The sequence below is a fragment of the Mesoplodon mirus genome (genome assembly GCF_964341445.2).
Source record: "Mesoplodon mirus genome assembly, chromosome: 18".
Taxonomy (NCBI): Eukaryota; Metazoa; Chordata; class Mammalia; order Artiodactyla; family Ziphiidae; genus Mesoplodon; species Mesoplodon mirus.
Window position 1 is genome coordinate 46,807,957 of NC_138994.1, and position 13,922 is coordinate 46,821,878.

Consider the following 13,922-nt stretch of genomic DNA (forward strand, 5'->3'; position numbering starts at 1 on the left):
CTAGTCCCGCCTGCGCAAGAGCGCAGACGCCACGGGACCGTCCCGCCCATGATCCCCACGCCTGCGCAGACCCGCTTAACCCGAGCCGTGCGGGGCGGTGCCTCCACTTGCTCTTTTGCGCCTGCGTTTTCCGTGACGCTCTCCCGCCCTCCGCCCCCGCGCTGCGTAGCCCTGCGTTCCACGCGCCGCCGGGCTTGAGCTGGGGACCCTGACTCCTCGGTCCAGTGAGACGCCTCAGTCCAGTGAGGCGCTTCGGTGGAGGGCCGGGAGGGCCGGGAGATCCTGGTACGGGGACGGAGCTGAGGCACAGCAGCAGGGGAAATGGATCCGAGGTTCCATTTATTCTCTTTTATTTTTTAACTTTAGGCAGGGCTTGCGCAGAAAGAGATCAGAGGAGTGAGACAGGATCAGGACTAGGGCGTACGATTTATCCGAGGCTCCCCGGCTCCCCTCCCAGTCCAGAGAGGCTTAGAGTGGCCTGCCGCGACAGGGCAGTGGAGAGCGTGAAAGGCAAAAGTTGGCACCCGAAGAGTAATGATGTGGCTGCAAGGGCACCGTCGTCGTTGGGCACCTTCTGCAGACGGGCGCATAATAATCACACCTCTGGAGACAGTGATGGAAACTGGGCCCCAATAGATGGAGAAAGGAGAGTGAAGATGAGGCTTCTTGTGGAGTGGAGAGGCAGAGGATACCTAGAGAGAGGTGTGGTGTAAAGAACCAGGAGTTTTCCTGAGTGGCAGAAGGATTCAGGGCCATCTGCCAATAGGCAGGATCATTGTCTCAGATTGCCGCTAGATGGTGGTGCTGTTCTGGAAGCATTCCAGTGGGACCCAGAGCAAGTCTAGACAATGCCGGGCATTTCCCACCCCCACCCAACTCCCTCAAGAATTTGGGGCTGGATGGAGACTAAGAGCAAGATATTCTACTACCTCTTTAATATCCATGAATTCAAAGTCCTGGGGGTGGGGGGGGGGAGAAGGGAGGAAGGGAGAGTCATGAGCTGTCAAACCTGGGATTCCAGTCAAACCCAGAAGAGGCCTCTGTTCCTGACTGTTCCCTGTCCTTTGTCTAGTCAGCTCTTGGCTGTCTCCAAAATGAACCCACCCTGGTCTTCCAAGCTCAGAACCACCTTTTACAACACAATCACAGTTTCACAAGCCCCAGGAAGGTTCCATGTGGAGAGAGGCTAAGTTTCGCCCTTGCCCGGGGGATTATGACACTCAGGGTATCCCCCTGGTGTAAATGGAAGACACCTGAGAAAAAGGAGAAAAGAGATGCTCAGTGAAGCACGGCCATAAAGATACTCTGACGTTTCACCCTCCCTTCTCCAGCTCAACCTTGTTTCTGCCTCCTGTAAGGACCAAGGTATTCTGTCCTTCACTCCTCAGCTCTGCCTCTACACCCACGCTTCTTCCAACCCCCTGCTGTAGCCCCCCACCACCAGTGCCCCAGGTCAGAGATCCCCTGCTCTCCTCACATCCACCCTCCACTGCTCACCCACCTCTCAGGCTCTCACCTGCGCTGTAACAGCTATTGTAGGCCCAGTCGGGGTTGGAGGGCATGCTTCGTATACATCGGAATAGAGTCTCCTGCCTTCCCTGGCCCTCCCGGGATACCACCTGACCCATGGTGAAAGTCACATCATGAAACAAGACCTGGCAGGGAAGGGAGGAGATGAAGAAAACGGGATAGTGTGGCTCAGGTCTGGGCGGCCTCAGGAGCCCTGACAAGGGAGCCGAGGAATGAAGAAGGGCCCTCTAAGTTGGGTATGCATCGGAGTTGGGAACCCTCAGTGCTGGGGCATAAGGCTTTGGGAGAACAGGCCTCCAGGCCCTCAGGTGAGGCTCAAGGGGTGTTTGGGGTTACCTGGCTGTACAGCAGATAAATTCCAGCATCCCAGACTCGAATGACATATCCTTGGGCCTCCAGGCCTCTCCCACGCCAGAGAGCTGGTTGCCACATCACCTCTGTCACATCAGAGTCCTCTGGAGGCAAGGAGTGTGGCAGTCAGGATTTCTGTGCACACTCAGACACTTTGTCCTCTAACGTTCTCTTGGGCCCACGTGCCAGCCCCACAGTTCCTAGATTTTGCCTCTCCTCAAAAGCCATTATTGAAAATAGTGCTCACCCTTGGAGGTGATGTTAACGGGAACAAGATGAAGGACTGAGCGCTTCTCTGGGGAGAGAAGGAGGAAATCTCAGCGGCGCCCACCTGCCCCCGTTGCCCTGTTGTCAGCCCTCCACCCTCACCCCTGGCTCAAGGTCTCAGTCTCCAAATCCCCGTGCTGCTTGATCACCTCCCACCCCTGCTGCACCCCGGGGGCCTCACTCTTCTGTTTTTTGGTGAGCACTGCTCTCCTCCTCCGGGATCTCTCCCCATTCTCCCCGGCTTCCACGCCATCAGAGCTCTGCCCATGGAAAGAGGGTCAGGGTTAGGCTAAGATGCAAGGGTCCCAGGAAGCCTTTCCCCCAGGCCTCCCCCGCCCCGCGAATGCCTCACATCTCTCCTGCACCTTTCCCCAGCAACCTGAGTCTTGGTGCTGGCTGTCCTCCAGGATCTGTTAGGTACGAGAAGCATTAATCTTTAACAATTTCCTTTCCTGGAATGGTTGCTCCCTTGACCTCCAAACCTGGGACCCTCTCTTGCACCCACTGAAAACTTTGCAGACCAGGCGGCTGGAACCAAGAGGCCTGGAGACCACCCTGCCACCCATCCTCTCCCAGACACCCTTCTCCCCTCACTCACCTGCTCCCGGGGGCTCAGCCACAGATACCCTTCCCCCTTCTCGGAGGGCCCTCCGGTCCTCTGCAGCCGGCTCACCTCTCTCCTTAAGGTCTGCAGCTCTGTTTGTTGGGTCAGCAGAACCATGGCACAAGCCACAGCCCCCAGAGCCGCCCCCCAACTCAACCAGAGGGCAACTGAGAGTGCCGGCTCTCGGACTGGGCCCCCCATGTCTCCCGGGGGCCCTTTGGGGGCTAGTAAAGAAGGAGATGAGGTCGGCATGAGCTGGGGACCCTGCCAACAGCTGTAGCCTCAGGAGTGGGGTAGCAAGGAGGTGACGGGGAGGGTCGGGGTGCAGGCAGTGGTGCAGAAGGGAAGAAGGGCGTTACGCAAGGGAGAAATAAAAAGGAACTTGAGAATAAAAAGGAGGGAGGCAGAAAGCAAGCTCGGGACACTGTTGGTGCTCCTGGCACCCCGCTGCGGGGCCAGTGTTGTCCTGAGACCCCTCACCCTCCTCCAGCCTCAGGAGAATTTGGTGTCAGTCTCTCTAAGAAGGACAGGGCTGCCAGTGACACCCAGGAGGAGCGGCCAGAGCGCAGGAACCCCAGGGCGGCCCCAGAAGTGGGGGAGGGAAGGTTGGCTGGCTATGGGGCATGGTGCCAGGAGCCGGGATGGAGGGACGAGCTGGGCAGCATTGAGGGTCAAGGGGTGAGAGTGGAAGACCCTCTGGCCCGGGCACAGGCGAGATCTCTGGGGCAGTCTGCTGAGAGAGACCAAAGGTGGGAAAGAAGGGGAGGGCGTCAGCAGGGAGGAGAACCAGGGTCGCGGAAGCAAGAAACTGGCTGAGTTCTGGGGTTAAGGCCAGGCCGGGTGTGTTGGAATAAGGCCTGCACTACTCCCTGTGTGCTGAACTTGGCAGGCAGGACTTCCTGTTTCCCAAGAAAAGCTCTTACATAAGGCTCTGGACAAAGAGAGAAAGAGACAGCCCATGCACCCTGCCACTGTAGGATTCCTCCCTGGCCCCAAGGATGCAGGTGTCCGTGTTCCCGGGCCCTGGCGTCCCGCTTCCTGCCCCTGAGCCCCCATGCTGGGCCTGCTCCCACCCCGCGTCCCAGCCAGGGCTTGTGCCAGCACCTGCTGAAGTCTCCGAGGCTGCCAGGAGGAAGGGCTGCTGTTCCTCCCAGCCCAGGGATTCCCCGCAGGAGGAAGCCCGCCTCCTATAGGTAAATGAGGCTGCTTCTGCTGGACCTTGGGCAGAGGATTGATTTTTTTTCCTGGCAGTTTGCCTTTCGACTCTCTGCTCATGCTTGGGGGTTAGAGGCATGTAGGTCCCCACTCCCAAGCCTGGACATCGCCCTGGAATCCCGGGCGTCCTGCCCCCGACTCCCCAATTCCCAGACCCCCTTCGCATGGCCCTCAGCTACCCCGAGGATGTCCCCTAAGGCCCAATAAAGAGAGCGACCATGACTTATTCTCTTTAATATCCACTTATCAACATTTTGTCACAATAATAATAAAAATAATATCTGTTTTAAAAATCCACAGGGAATTATCAGGGGAGGAATTATCATGTCTTGGTCTCTTACCCCTCACATTCGGGAACTCCTGGCCTAGTCCCAGTCTCTCTGGCATCCAGCCCCTCTCAGTGCCTGAGGAGGGGTATTCAGGACCCATCGTCACCCAGAGTACAGTAAACACTGTGTCCTGGGGGGCTGCGGCCAGGGTAGGGAGTCAGGAGATAAATGGGGGTTTGGGAGCTAGTGAGGTGGAGCTGGAGGTGCGGGGGAGCTGTCAGAGATGAGGGGACTATTTCTGTGGCATGGACATCTCTTGAGCGTGCCCTGGCAGCCTACAGAGGGAGAGGCAGATCTGGGGGAGGGGCCGCTCAGGGTGGGCAGAGGGGACTGGGGTGCTCAGAGAGCTGCCGTGGGGAGCCAGCGGCCTTGGCAAACCATCGGGAGACCAGGGCCCCCTCAGTGAACTTGGAAGAGTCCAAAGTAGGTGAGGAAGGGGGCAGCCTTGAGATGGGCCCAGGGGAGGGTGCGGATCCGCAGGGAGGACCCTGGCCGCAGGGGCAACAGCCCGGACACCTGGCAGAGACGGAGCTGGGGCCCGAGGGAACTGGCCGCTGTGGCCGAGAACTCCTCCAGGCAGCGCAGGGCCAGCGTGTCATCCACCAGCAGGTCCAGCTTCAGGTAGACAGCCTTCCCCTCATCAAAGTGCACCTGGGGGGTGGGGGAGGGGGGAGGGGGGCGGGGGGCGGAGTCCAGGCCTCTGCTTGCCCTGGGCTCCTGTCCAGCCCAGACCCCAAGCTCCTCCTCCCCACCTTTAACTTGCCCCCACCCCTTAAGCCCAGCCCTTCTCCCTCAGTTCCTGCTCTACCCGTGGAGCCAGGTGGGGCTTACCTGACAGTACAGGTAGTACAGCCCAGCCCGGGTGACCATAAATTGCCCGCTCTGGCGGTCATAGCGCAGTGGGTTGGAGCTGTTGATTTTGGCCTCTTCCCAGCCACTCACCGTCCCGTCCACACCTGAATGTGGATGTTCAGAGACAGGGGGAAATCCCTTTATAGAACTTTCTCACACTCCCCAGCCACTGAGTTTATAAACCTTTGGGCCTACCTTACCCAGAAGATATCTAGAGGGCCCAGGGCAAGGGAGGCTCCAGGGCCTAGGGAGCTGGGAGTGTAATAGGAAGTTCGGTGAAGAAACCCAACATATATGACCAGAAGCAAACAGGGCAAGTTGTCACCAGCCACTTCTGGGGAGAAGAGGAGGATTGAAGAAGCGTGGGGGCTTTTATAGTTTGTGTCTGTATTGTTTGCTCTTCTAGTTGGAGAATGTATCGATGCATTACTTGAATCATATGTTACTTGGATTATTAAAATTAAAAATAAGAGAAAAGGAAAATATGAAAAAAAAGCTAAAAAGAGGGGAAAAAAGAAAAAAAAATTAAAAATAATAAAATGGTACCCAAATGTCCATCCATTGATGAATGGATAAGGAAAATTGTGTTAAGTCCATACAGTGAGATATGATTCAGCCATAAAAAGAAATGCAGTAATGGGACTTCCCTGGCAGTCCAGTGGTTAAGACTCTGCACTTCCCCTTCGGGGGTTGTGGGTTCGATCCTTGGCTGGGGAACTAAGATCCCACAAGCCACGTGCTGGGGCCAGGGGGGGGGGGCGGAAAAAAGAAATGGAATACTAATACACACTACAATATGAAGGAACCTTGAAAACATTCTGCTAAGTGAAAGAAGCCAGTCACAAAGGATCACGTATTATATGATTTCTATGAAATGTCCAAGTAAGCAAATATATAGAGATAGAAAGTAGATTCGTGGTTGCTTAGAGCTGGGGGAATCACGAAAATAGGGTGGTGGGTAAAGGGTACAGGGTTTCTTTTCGAGGTAATGAAAACTCTCTAAAATTACCGTAGTGATGATCTCACAACTCTGTGAATATACTAAAAACTTAATTGTACACTTTAAACAGACGAATTATATAGAATGTGAATTATATCTCAATAAAGCTGTTACCAAAAACAAAAAAAAGTCTAGAGTGAGGGTAATTGCAAATTGTAAAGAAGATAAATAATCAAATGACAAAGCAGCGTCTCAAGTGGCTTCCCAGGTCCTCTATGGGCTACCCCTGTTTACCTCTCGCATCTAATCTCACACATTCCTCCAAGTCACAAGACTCTAGCCACTCCGGCCCACTTTCTGTTCCTGCTGCGCACCAAGCTCATTGTTTCCACAGGGCTTTTACTGCTCTTCCCTCCCCACAGGATTCCTCCCCTGCCTGGCCCCTTCTGTCAGACTGGTCTCTCTGAGAGACCTCCCCAGTCCTCCCAGCCTGAAATAGCTCGTCTCCGATAATCTCTCCTCCACCCACCCCGTTTCTCTCACAGCAGTCACCAAGGAGGGAAATCATTTTATTTCCTTCTGTGATAGTTTGGGGTCTGACTCCCCCAGGGGGCAGAGGTATTGGTCTTGTTACTGCACCCCAGACCCTGGAGCTGGGCCTGCCCTGAGTGGGCACCAAGCACACGCTGATGGGAAGATAGAGGGAAGGAGGCGGCCATGGCAACAGCTCTCTCGTTTGGGTCCATGGGTCACTCTCCAGGGCTTCACTGGCTTCATCTCAGTAGCCTGGCCAGCTTCCTTCCCCAGCAGCCCCACCCTCTGCCTGCCCCAGAGCGCTGTCCTTGTTGCTTTCTCAAGGAGAACATAATGCTCGCAGGGCATTTTCATCCCCACCTAGGGGTTCCCTTGGCCTTTATTTTGCAGACTCCAACCTGAGTCTCCAGCCCTGCCCTTTCCTGCCCCTCCTGACACTGCTACCTGCCTGCCATCAGAATAGCCCCTGGCACCTCAAACTCACCTAGATGAAAACTGAGCCTGGTCCTCCCCCATCCCAAACTTGCTTGACTGTCTGCATTCCACACTGGGTTCCTGGTTCTACCTCTTAACCAGGCACCCAAGCCACTCTTTCCTTTACCAGTTTCATTCACTGATCACCAGTTTCCAGCAATTCTGCACCTAAATAGCGCTGTCTCCCTCCCTGGTCTGGCCCCTGCCACTTCTCACTGGGACTCTTCCCAGCCTGCTTCCTCTTTGGACTCCCTGTTTCCAGTCTTGCCTGGTCCAGTTTACTCGCTACGTGACACAGAGCCACAGAGTGACGTTTCTAAAATGCAGATGCGAGCCTGTCTCTCTTGTTTTGACCTCAGGATAACTTCCAGATTCCATTTGTGACCTGGCTCCATATTCTTCTCTGGCCTCACCCCATGTTGCTCTTCTAGTTCTGTCTCCTCAGCCACATCGAGCTGCTCCGGTCCCCCAGCCTCATCATACTCTTGGCAGACTTGGGGCTTTTGCACAAGTGGCCCCTGCCCCCTGTCCATCTCACACTCACACTTCAAGGCCCACACCTTCCTGGGGAAGGAGTCCCGTACTCCATTGTAAAGTGGTCTTCCTCTGTGCCACCATGAGCCTCTGGCTACTTTCTTTATTGTTCTTGTTGTATCACATTGTAATTTACAAATTTATATGCTTGTCTCTTCTCCTGGACAGCAATTCCTTGTAAATAGGTCTGGGTATTATTCACTGTGGGCACCTAGCCGGGTCCTTACAAACAGTGGGATCTCAGGGCGTGTGTGTTGAGTCAACGAATGAATGAATGTCTGGGTAACCGCTGAAATAAATGGTCCATAGAAAGGAGGAAGGTCGTCGGCCTGGGGCAGGAAGAGTAGTGGGAGAGAAGGAGAGAGGGCATTCCTGGCTAGGGAACCAGTTTGAGCTGGTTGTGGCTAAGGGCACGGTGTGTCTGGGACCGTGGTGTCACTCAGTTTCACAGTCACAACTCATTCCTTACTGCATGGCAGTCGTCTTTCTTTCCCCCACTACACTTGCTTTAGCACCATCTCTCCTGCCCCTGTCTCCCTCGTTCTCCAGAGGACCTAGAAGTCATCAGGTAAGGGCTCCCCCATGTCCTGCCACCGAAACCACAAACCAACCTGTTCTAATGGTTGCCATTGAGACTCCTATGGTGATGGCATGATGTGTCCCTCTCTTCCTTCTGGAACCCACCCCCTCCCACCTTCTTGATGTTGCCCTGCAGGTTCCCCCACCCACGCACCAGCAGTTGCCTCTCATACAATGTCTGGAACACAAGCACACACTAGCTGGGTTCAAATCCTGGCTCCACCTCTTAGAATCATCATGACCCGGACAAGTTACATCACCTCTATCTGTAAAATGGAGATGATTGGATTATCTTCCTTTCAGGACTGTTTGGAGGATTAGATGAGATTAAACACTGAATAAGTATTAGCTAAGACTCATGCAGTATTGTTTATCACTAAAAGGACCAAACTTTTCCTTGATTCACATCCTCCTCTACCTCCTGGCCCATTTCTCTGCTCCTGTCACAGAGAAACTTCTGGAAAGGGTTGTCACTGTCTCCGATTCCTAGTTCCCATTTTCTCTTAACCTAATCCGTGCTGGCTTCCATCCTAACCACACCACTGACACTGCCCTTGTCAAGGTCACCAGTTGACTTTTAATGTTACCAAACCCAGCGGTCATTTGTCTGTTCTCATCTCATGTGACTGGTCATCTGCATTCAACACAGCCACATCCTCCTTCTTAAAACTGTGTCCCCTCCGAGACTCCAGGACACCACCCTCCCTGGGTTTCTTCCCCTCCCTCTGGCTGCTTCTCAGTCTCTGCTGGGTTCTCCTCCTCTGCTTCACTTGTAAAGGTCCAAGAACCTCAGGGCTTCGCTTATGGAGCCCGTCTTTCCCCTGGGTATCTCATCCAGACCTATAGCTTTAAATACCCCCATCTGGTGATGACTCCTGACCCTACACATCCTGCCCAGGATGTGTACTCTACCGTGTGCAGCCATCTATTTGTGAAACTCACTTGTTTATTATTATGTAGCCACTTAGTTATTATTAGATCTCGAATTCGATTATTAATTTACACACCTCGCAACCTATTTCCTCCCTGGTTAACCCCCATTTTAATAAATGGCACCATTATTCTCAAAGATGCCCAAGTTAAAAATCTAGAAGTCATTTCTGATTCCCCCCTCTCCCTTATCCTTCTCATCCCCACAGCAAACCCTATCTTCAAGCCACACACTGAATCCATCTACGTCTCTCCATCTCTGCTGCCAGACCCCTAGACTAAGCCACTCTCATGTCTTGCCTCCTGACCTCTCACATGGAAGAGCATTCCAGGTGAGAGAACAGGATGTGCAAAGTCCAGACGAGGCACGCTGATGGGGAGGGGGTGTCAGCCCAGCAAGTGTGGAGAAGGCATAAAGGTGTGCCAGGAAAAGAGGTTGAGAGCAGACCAGGGAGAGGCTGCAATCCAAGCAGAAAAGCAACAGGATAATGGAAGGCGGGCTTCAGGGGGGGCTTAGCTTAGCAACACAGGTGGGACAGAGTAGGCGCGGGGAAAGTCTAGAATAGGGAAGGGACTGGAGAATGAGTTTGAGGTTCCGAGGTCATGGCGCTGAGGTAGGGAGTGGGGTAGGGATGGAAAAGAAGAGCAGAGACTGGAAACATTTGGAGAAAACTGATCAGAGCAAGAAGACTCTTGGAATATGGAGGGCAAAGAAGAGGAAAAAAAAAAATCAAAGATGTTTCTTGGAGACAAGCGAGGGCTAAAGGAGAAGCTGGGCTGGTGGTTTGGTCAGGGGAATCTGCCTGTGCTCTGGGAGGGGAAGGGGCCTCCCCCAGGGTCCTATGTCTGAGTCACGGAGAAGGTCAGGTTCGGGAGCCTAGAGAAGCGAGCCCTAAGCACTTTCCTGAACTGGCTTCTGGGGTTCTGAGGCTGAAGGCGGGGATGAGGGTGGGAAGTCAAGGTTTTGGGGGGGCCCTTGTCTAGAAGGTCAGTGCTATGGAGGTCAGGGAAGAGCTCAGAGGTGGGGATGGGGTCTCACCCGCCTGCGCTCCGTCCTGTCCCGGTTGTGGGTGAACTGTAAGACACAGGAAAGGGTTGGTGAGCCCTGCCCTGCCCCTCTGCCACCCCTTCTCCCTGGGCATGGTGGCTCAAGGTCACCCACCTTCATAGTGGGCTGCAATCGCTCTGCGCGCCCGTGGTTTCCGGCCTTTAGGTGCTGAGAATCAAAGAAAGACAGATGGGCAAAGCAGTCCCCACGTCTAGAGGGGCCAGGAGCTGCTCTCTCAGCCCCATCCCCCTCAAAACTCTGGCATCCTTATTCTCGTCTAGACTCCTGGCCTCAGAACCTCAGGCCTTATCTTCCTCCATAGGTAGAGCCGCTGCTAATTTATCATCCAAACTGGGATGCTTCTGAGAGCAATAGGGGTGTAATTAATCATCGCTCTGAGCCAACAGGTGTAAGCCAGGACAGCGCCCCGCAAACCTGGATACGTGGTCGCCCGGTCACCCCAGTCATCAATCTCTTTGCTTCTTGGGGTTCAGGCCTCTGACTCCCCCACCTCATCTTCATCAGGACCCCAGGGGTTCTCCTAATTCCTGGCCATCCCGCCTTCACGTCTGGAGTAGGGTCTGAAGTGAGAAGCAGGTCTATGCCATGGAAGGAGCTTCAGAGGGAGTGTCAGAATTCTAGGTTCGAGTTTCCATGACTCTGAACCCCCTCCCTCTACTCTCAGGGCCTCAGTTTCTCTATCCGTAAATGAGGATAATGGGTTTTGCTCTGCCTGCTTCACGGGGCTGTTATGATGAACAAAAGCAATAACGAGTCCAGAAGCCACCACAGACCAGCCGCTATTATTATTCCTGAGGTTGGGATAAAGGGCTGCTCACCACTCCTGCGAGGCCGAACCAGTTTCAGGAAAGGCAGGGTATCCTGGCGCTCCTCTGTCTGGGGATTCAGGTCCTAGGGACATTAAGGGCAGGGCTAAACCAGGATCTTGCCAGGGACTCCCAGAGACATAAACTGAGACCGACAGGGGGGCCGTCACGAGAGGCCCCAGCCAGCAAGAGGCACAGAAGTCTTAGGGAGGGATCAAGCCTCTCAGCCAAGAGTGGCCAGGGCCATGAGGAGGCAAGTTCCAGGGTCAGGCCGCAGCCCTCGCCCCTCTTCCCACAACCAGCCACATCCCCCTATTCTGCTCCGCCCAACCAGCCATTGGTACATTGCACACACGCCCACACCCAGTCAGCATGCACAGTGGGTACACGCACCACACACACAGCCAGCGTCCCTCTCCCACGCAGACTCCCACACACTCCCACTTCCACCACGGCCACTAAACACTTCATACTCGGCTGACACAAGCGCGGCACAAACCTCTCACACACAGTTGTCACCCTCTCTCTCACGTACCCATGCCCCACGGCGCGGCTGGTGCACACCCCCCCGCACACGGCTGGCACAACCGGGGCACATCCTGCATCCTCACCAGGCACACACTTCCCACGCCCAGCAGCCCGAGGCCAGCACCCACCCCCCACTCACCAGCGGGTCGGGGTCCTCCTCTGCCACCAGCTCCCCCTGGGAAGGCTCCTGCTGGGAAGGAGGCAGCGTCACCCTGTCCTTCTCCACCTGACATCTCACCCTCCACCCATCTTCCTGGCCCCCTGCCCTCGGCCCACCCGGCCCCATCAGCTGCTCGGCAGAGTCCGCTCCTGATCTGCCCAGGGAGGGGTGTGCAGGCGGGCCTCACCTGGGCAGACAGCGATGCCCGGCTCCCCAGGCTGACCACGGCCAGCAGGAGGCCAAGGCAGGCCAGCGCCAGGCCCAGGCCCAGCACGAGCGGGACCAGCAGGGCGGTGCCCGGCTCCCCCCGGCGCCCCCTCCGCCTCTGGCTCCGACGGGCGGCCATGGGGGCGGGGGGCTGTGCCTGCCTCACCGCCCCCCCATCCCGGGACCCGAGGGATCGGGGGAGGGGGAGCCGGCGGGCGGATCGGGCTGGAGAGAGGGAGGGGCCAGGGAAACGGGGCGGGAGGTGGGGGGGGTGATGAGGACAGGAAGCCGGACACTGTGTGTGTGAGATTAAACTCCGAGCCCGGCCGAGAGCAGTGCACGGAGCGGGGCGCGCGCCGCTCCGCGTGCAGACCACAGAGCGAGTCCCTGCCGGGGGGCACGCACCGCCCGGGCGTGGAAAAGCGGGGCAGTGTTTGTGTGAGTGTGCAGTGGGCGAGATGGGGTGTGCGGCTGAGCGCCCTCCACGCGGCCAGCCGGCGGGAGAGAGGGAGCGAGGACTGAAAGGAGCAGAAACTCCACTCGGGCTGTGTACGGGTGGCCGGGGCGACAGCACTGCCGCTCCTGCAGGTCTAGTCCTGCCCAAGCGAGATTTGCTAATTTAGGCCGCCAGACCAAGGTAACTAGGCAATCCCTCAGTCAACACGGTCAGAGGCCAAGGCGCATTTGGATTTCAGCAGCGGCACGAAAGACAATTCTTTCCTGCAAGGGACGGAAAGAGCCTGAGGGCATCCATTAGCGCGGGTTGGGTTTTCACTTCTTTTAGCAAATCAATTGGTAGTTGATTTAAAGCCTGGGGTCAAGCAGCTGGGGAGAGCAAGCTTCTAGACCTGTGTGCCAGAAACATCGCCCCCCCAACCCCGCCAAGTGTGTTCCCCAAATGCACTTCTCTAGAAACACAGAAGCCACTTAAACAAATAATAGGGCTAACCTGAGCTCAACTGGAGCTACAAGAACTCTTTAAATTTAACGTGGCGCTAAGCCACGTTGCAAAACCAAAACGTAATACCTAACCTAATTGCAGTTACAGCCTCTCCCAGGAGTTGAGTTTTCAACCAATCAGTCTGGAATTTCCTGATCCACTCTAGTGAGGTAGTCTCCAAAAGACTTCGTGGCCCCAAAGGCAAGGGGACCTTGCCTGAAACAATCCTTTCTTTTCTTTTGCTAATAAATGCCTTGTCCCTATAAAAGATCCATTTGGTTCAACTCCTCAGAGGCCTTTCTGCATGTTAAATGAGATGCTGCCCGATTCGTGAATGTTGAATAAAGCCAACTAGACCTTCAAATTTACTCAGTTGAATTTCATAAAAGCTGGACCCTTTTTGCCATGAATACACTTTTGTAAACGGTAAGACCCTCCAAAGTTCATTTAAACTATGCAGTGTTCACCTCTGCATATTTGCAAAGAAAAGTACTGTATTAGAAAAAAATGCTGTTGCAAAAGCCATAGTTAAACAACAAGGTAAAGCAGTGGTTCTGAACAAGGTAAGGATGTGGAGACACTTCTTCCTTCCCCCTCTGCTCAGTCCTGCCCACTCCCCCGCTGCCCTCCTGACTTGGTTTCTTTTCCGTTATGGAACCTTTCTGAACCACCTTCCTGCTTCAGGGTCTCAACACCAGTTATTCCCCTTACTTGGAACACTCAGACCACCCTCACCCCTGGTTCAAGTCACTTCAAAGAGAGTTTTCTAGATCATTTTTTAAAATTAGGTTCCCAACTTCCCCCGTTCTCTATTCTTTATTTCCTTCTTAGTTATTTTGTAATGATCTGTTTGTAATTTGTAATGATCTGTTTGGCTACTATCTCTCCAACTACATTGTAAAATACAAATTACATATTTCCTGGTTTATCTGCTTATCGTCTATCTCTAGAATGTAAACTCTATGAGGACATCAGTCACTACTGTGCTCCCAGCACCTTGTCAAATGCTGGCTCCCCAGATATCACGAGAGCAACCTCGTGATATCTATTTTTTTTTTGCGCGGTACGTGGGC

The 13,922-nt window shown here is 54.6% G+C and overlaps 2 protein-coding genes across 5 annotated transcripts; both read right to left on the minus strand.

The window, feature by feature from the left end:
- Nucleotides 1-916: 916 nt before the first annotated feature.
- Nucleotides 917-4,432, minus strand: LOC309793779 (tumor necrosis factor ligand superfamily member 13-like). Of its 2 annotated transcripts, XM_082604537.1 has the most exons (8): nucleotides 4,309-4,432; nucleotides 2,747-3,485; nucleotides 2,514-2,558; nucleotides 2,330-2,408; nucleotides 2,129-2,176; nucleotides 1,867-1,985; nucleotides 1,517-1,655; nucleotides 917-1,253 (listed from the first exon to the last, which is right to left on the minus strand). In XM_082604537.1, exons 2-8 carry the CDS (start codon nucleotides 3,002-3,004, stop codon nucleotides 1,144-1,146), a joined length of 798 nt encoding a protein of 265 aa, XP_082460663.1. In that variant the 5' UTR covers nucleotides 3,005-3,485; nucleotides 4,309-4,432; the 3' UTR covers nucleotides 917-1,143. The 2 variants fall into 2 exon arrangements, with proteins under 2 accessions (XP_082460663.1, XP_082460662.1); XM_082604536.1 differs by lacking the exon at nucleotides 2,514-2,558.
- On the minus strand, nucleotides 4,187-12,164 carry TNFSF12 (TNF superfamily member 12). Of its 3 annotated transcripts, XM_082604540.1 has the most exons (8): nucleotides 11,890-12,164; nucleotides 11,682-11,732; nucleotides 11,027-11,099; nucleotides 10,302-10,355; nucleotides 10,179-10,214; nucleotides 5,128-5,252; nucleotides 4,813-4,947; nucleotides 4,187-4,371 (listed from the first exon to the last, which is right to left on the minus strand). In XM_082604540.1, exons 1-8 carry the CDS (start codon nucleotides 12,046-12,048, stop codon nucleotides 4,333-4,335), a joined length of 672 nt encoding a protein of 223 aa, XP_082460666.1. In that variant the 5' UTR covers nucleotides 12,049-12,164; the 3' UTR covers nucleotides 4,187-4,332. The 3 variants fall into 3 exon arrangements, with proteins under 3 accessions (XP_082460666.1, XP_082460665.1, XP_082460664.1); XM_082604539.1 differs by having other exon boundaries at nucleotides 4,187-4,947; nucleotides 11,682-11,729; nucleotides 11,890-12,163; XM_082604538.1 differs by having other exon boundaries at nucleotides 4,187-4,947; nucleotides 11,890-12,163.
- Nucleotides 12,165-13,922: the final 1,758 nt, after the last annotated feature.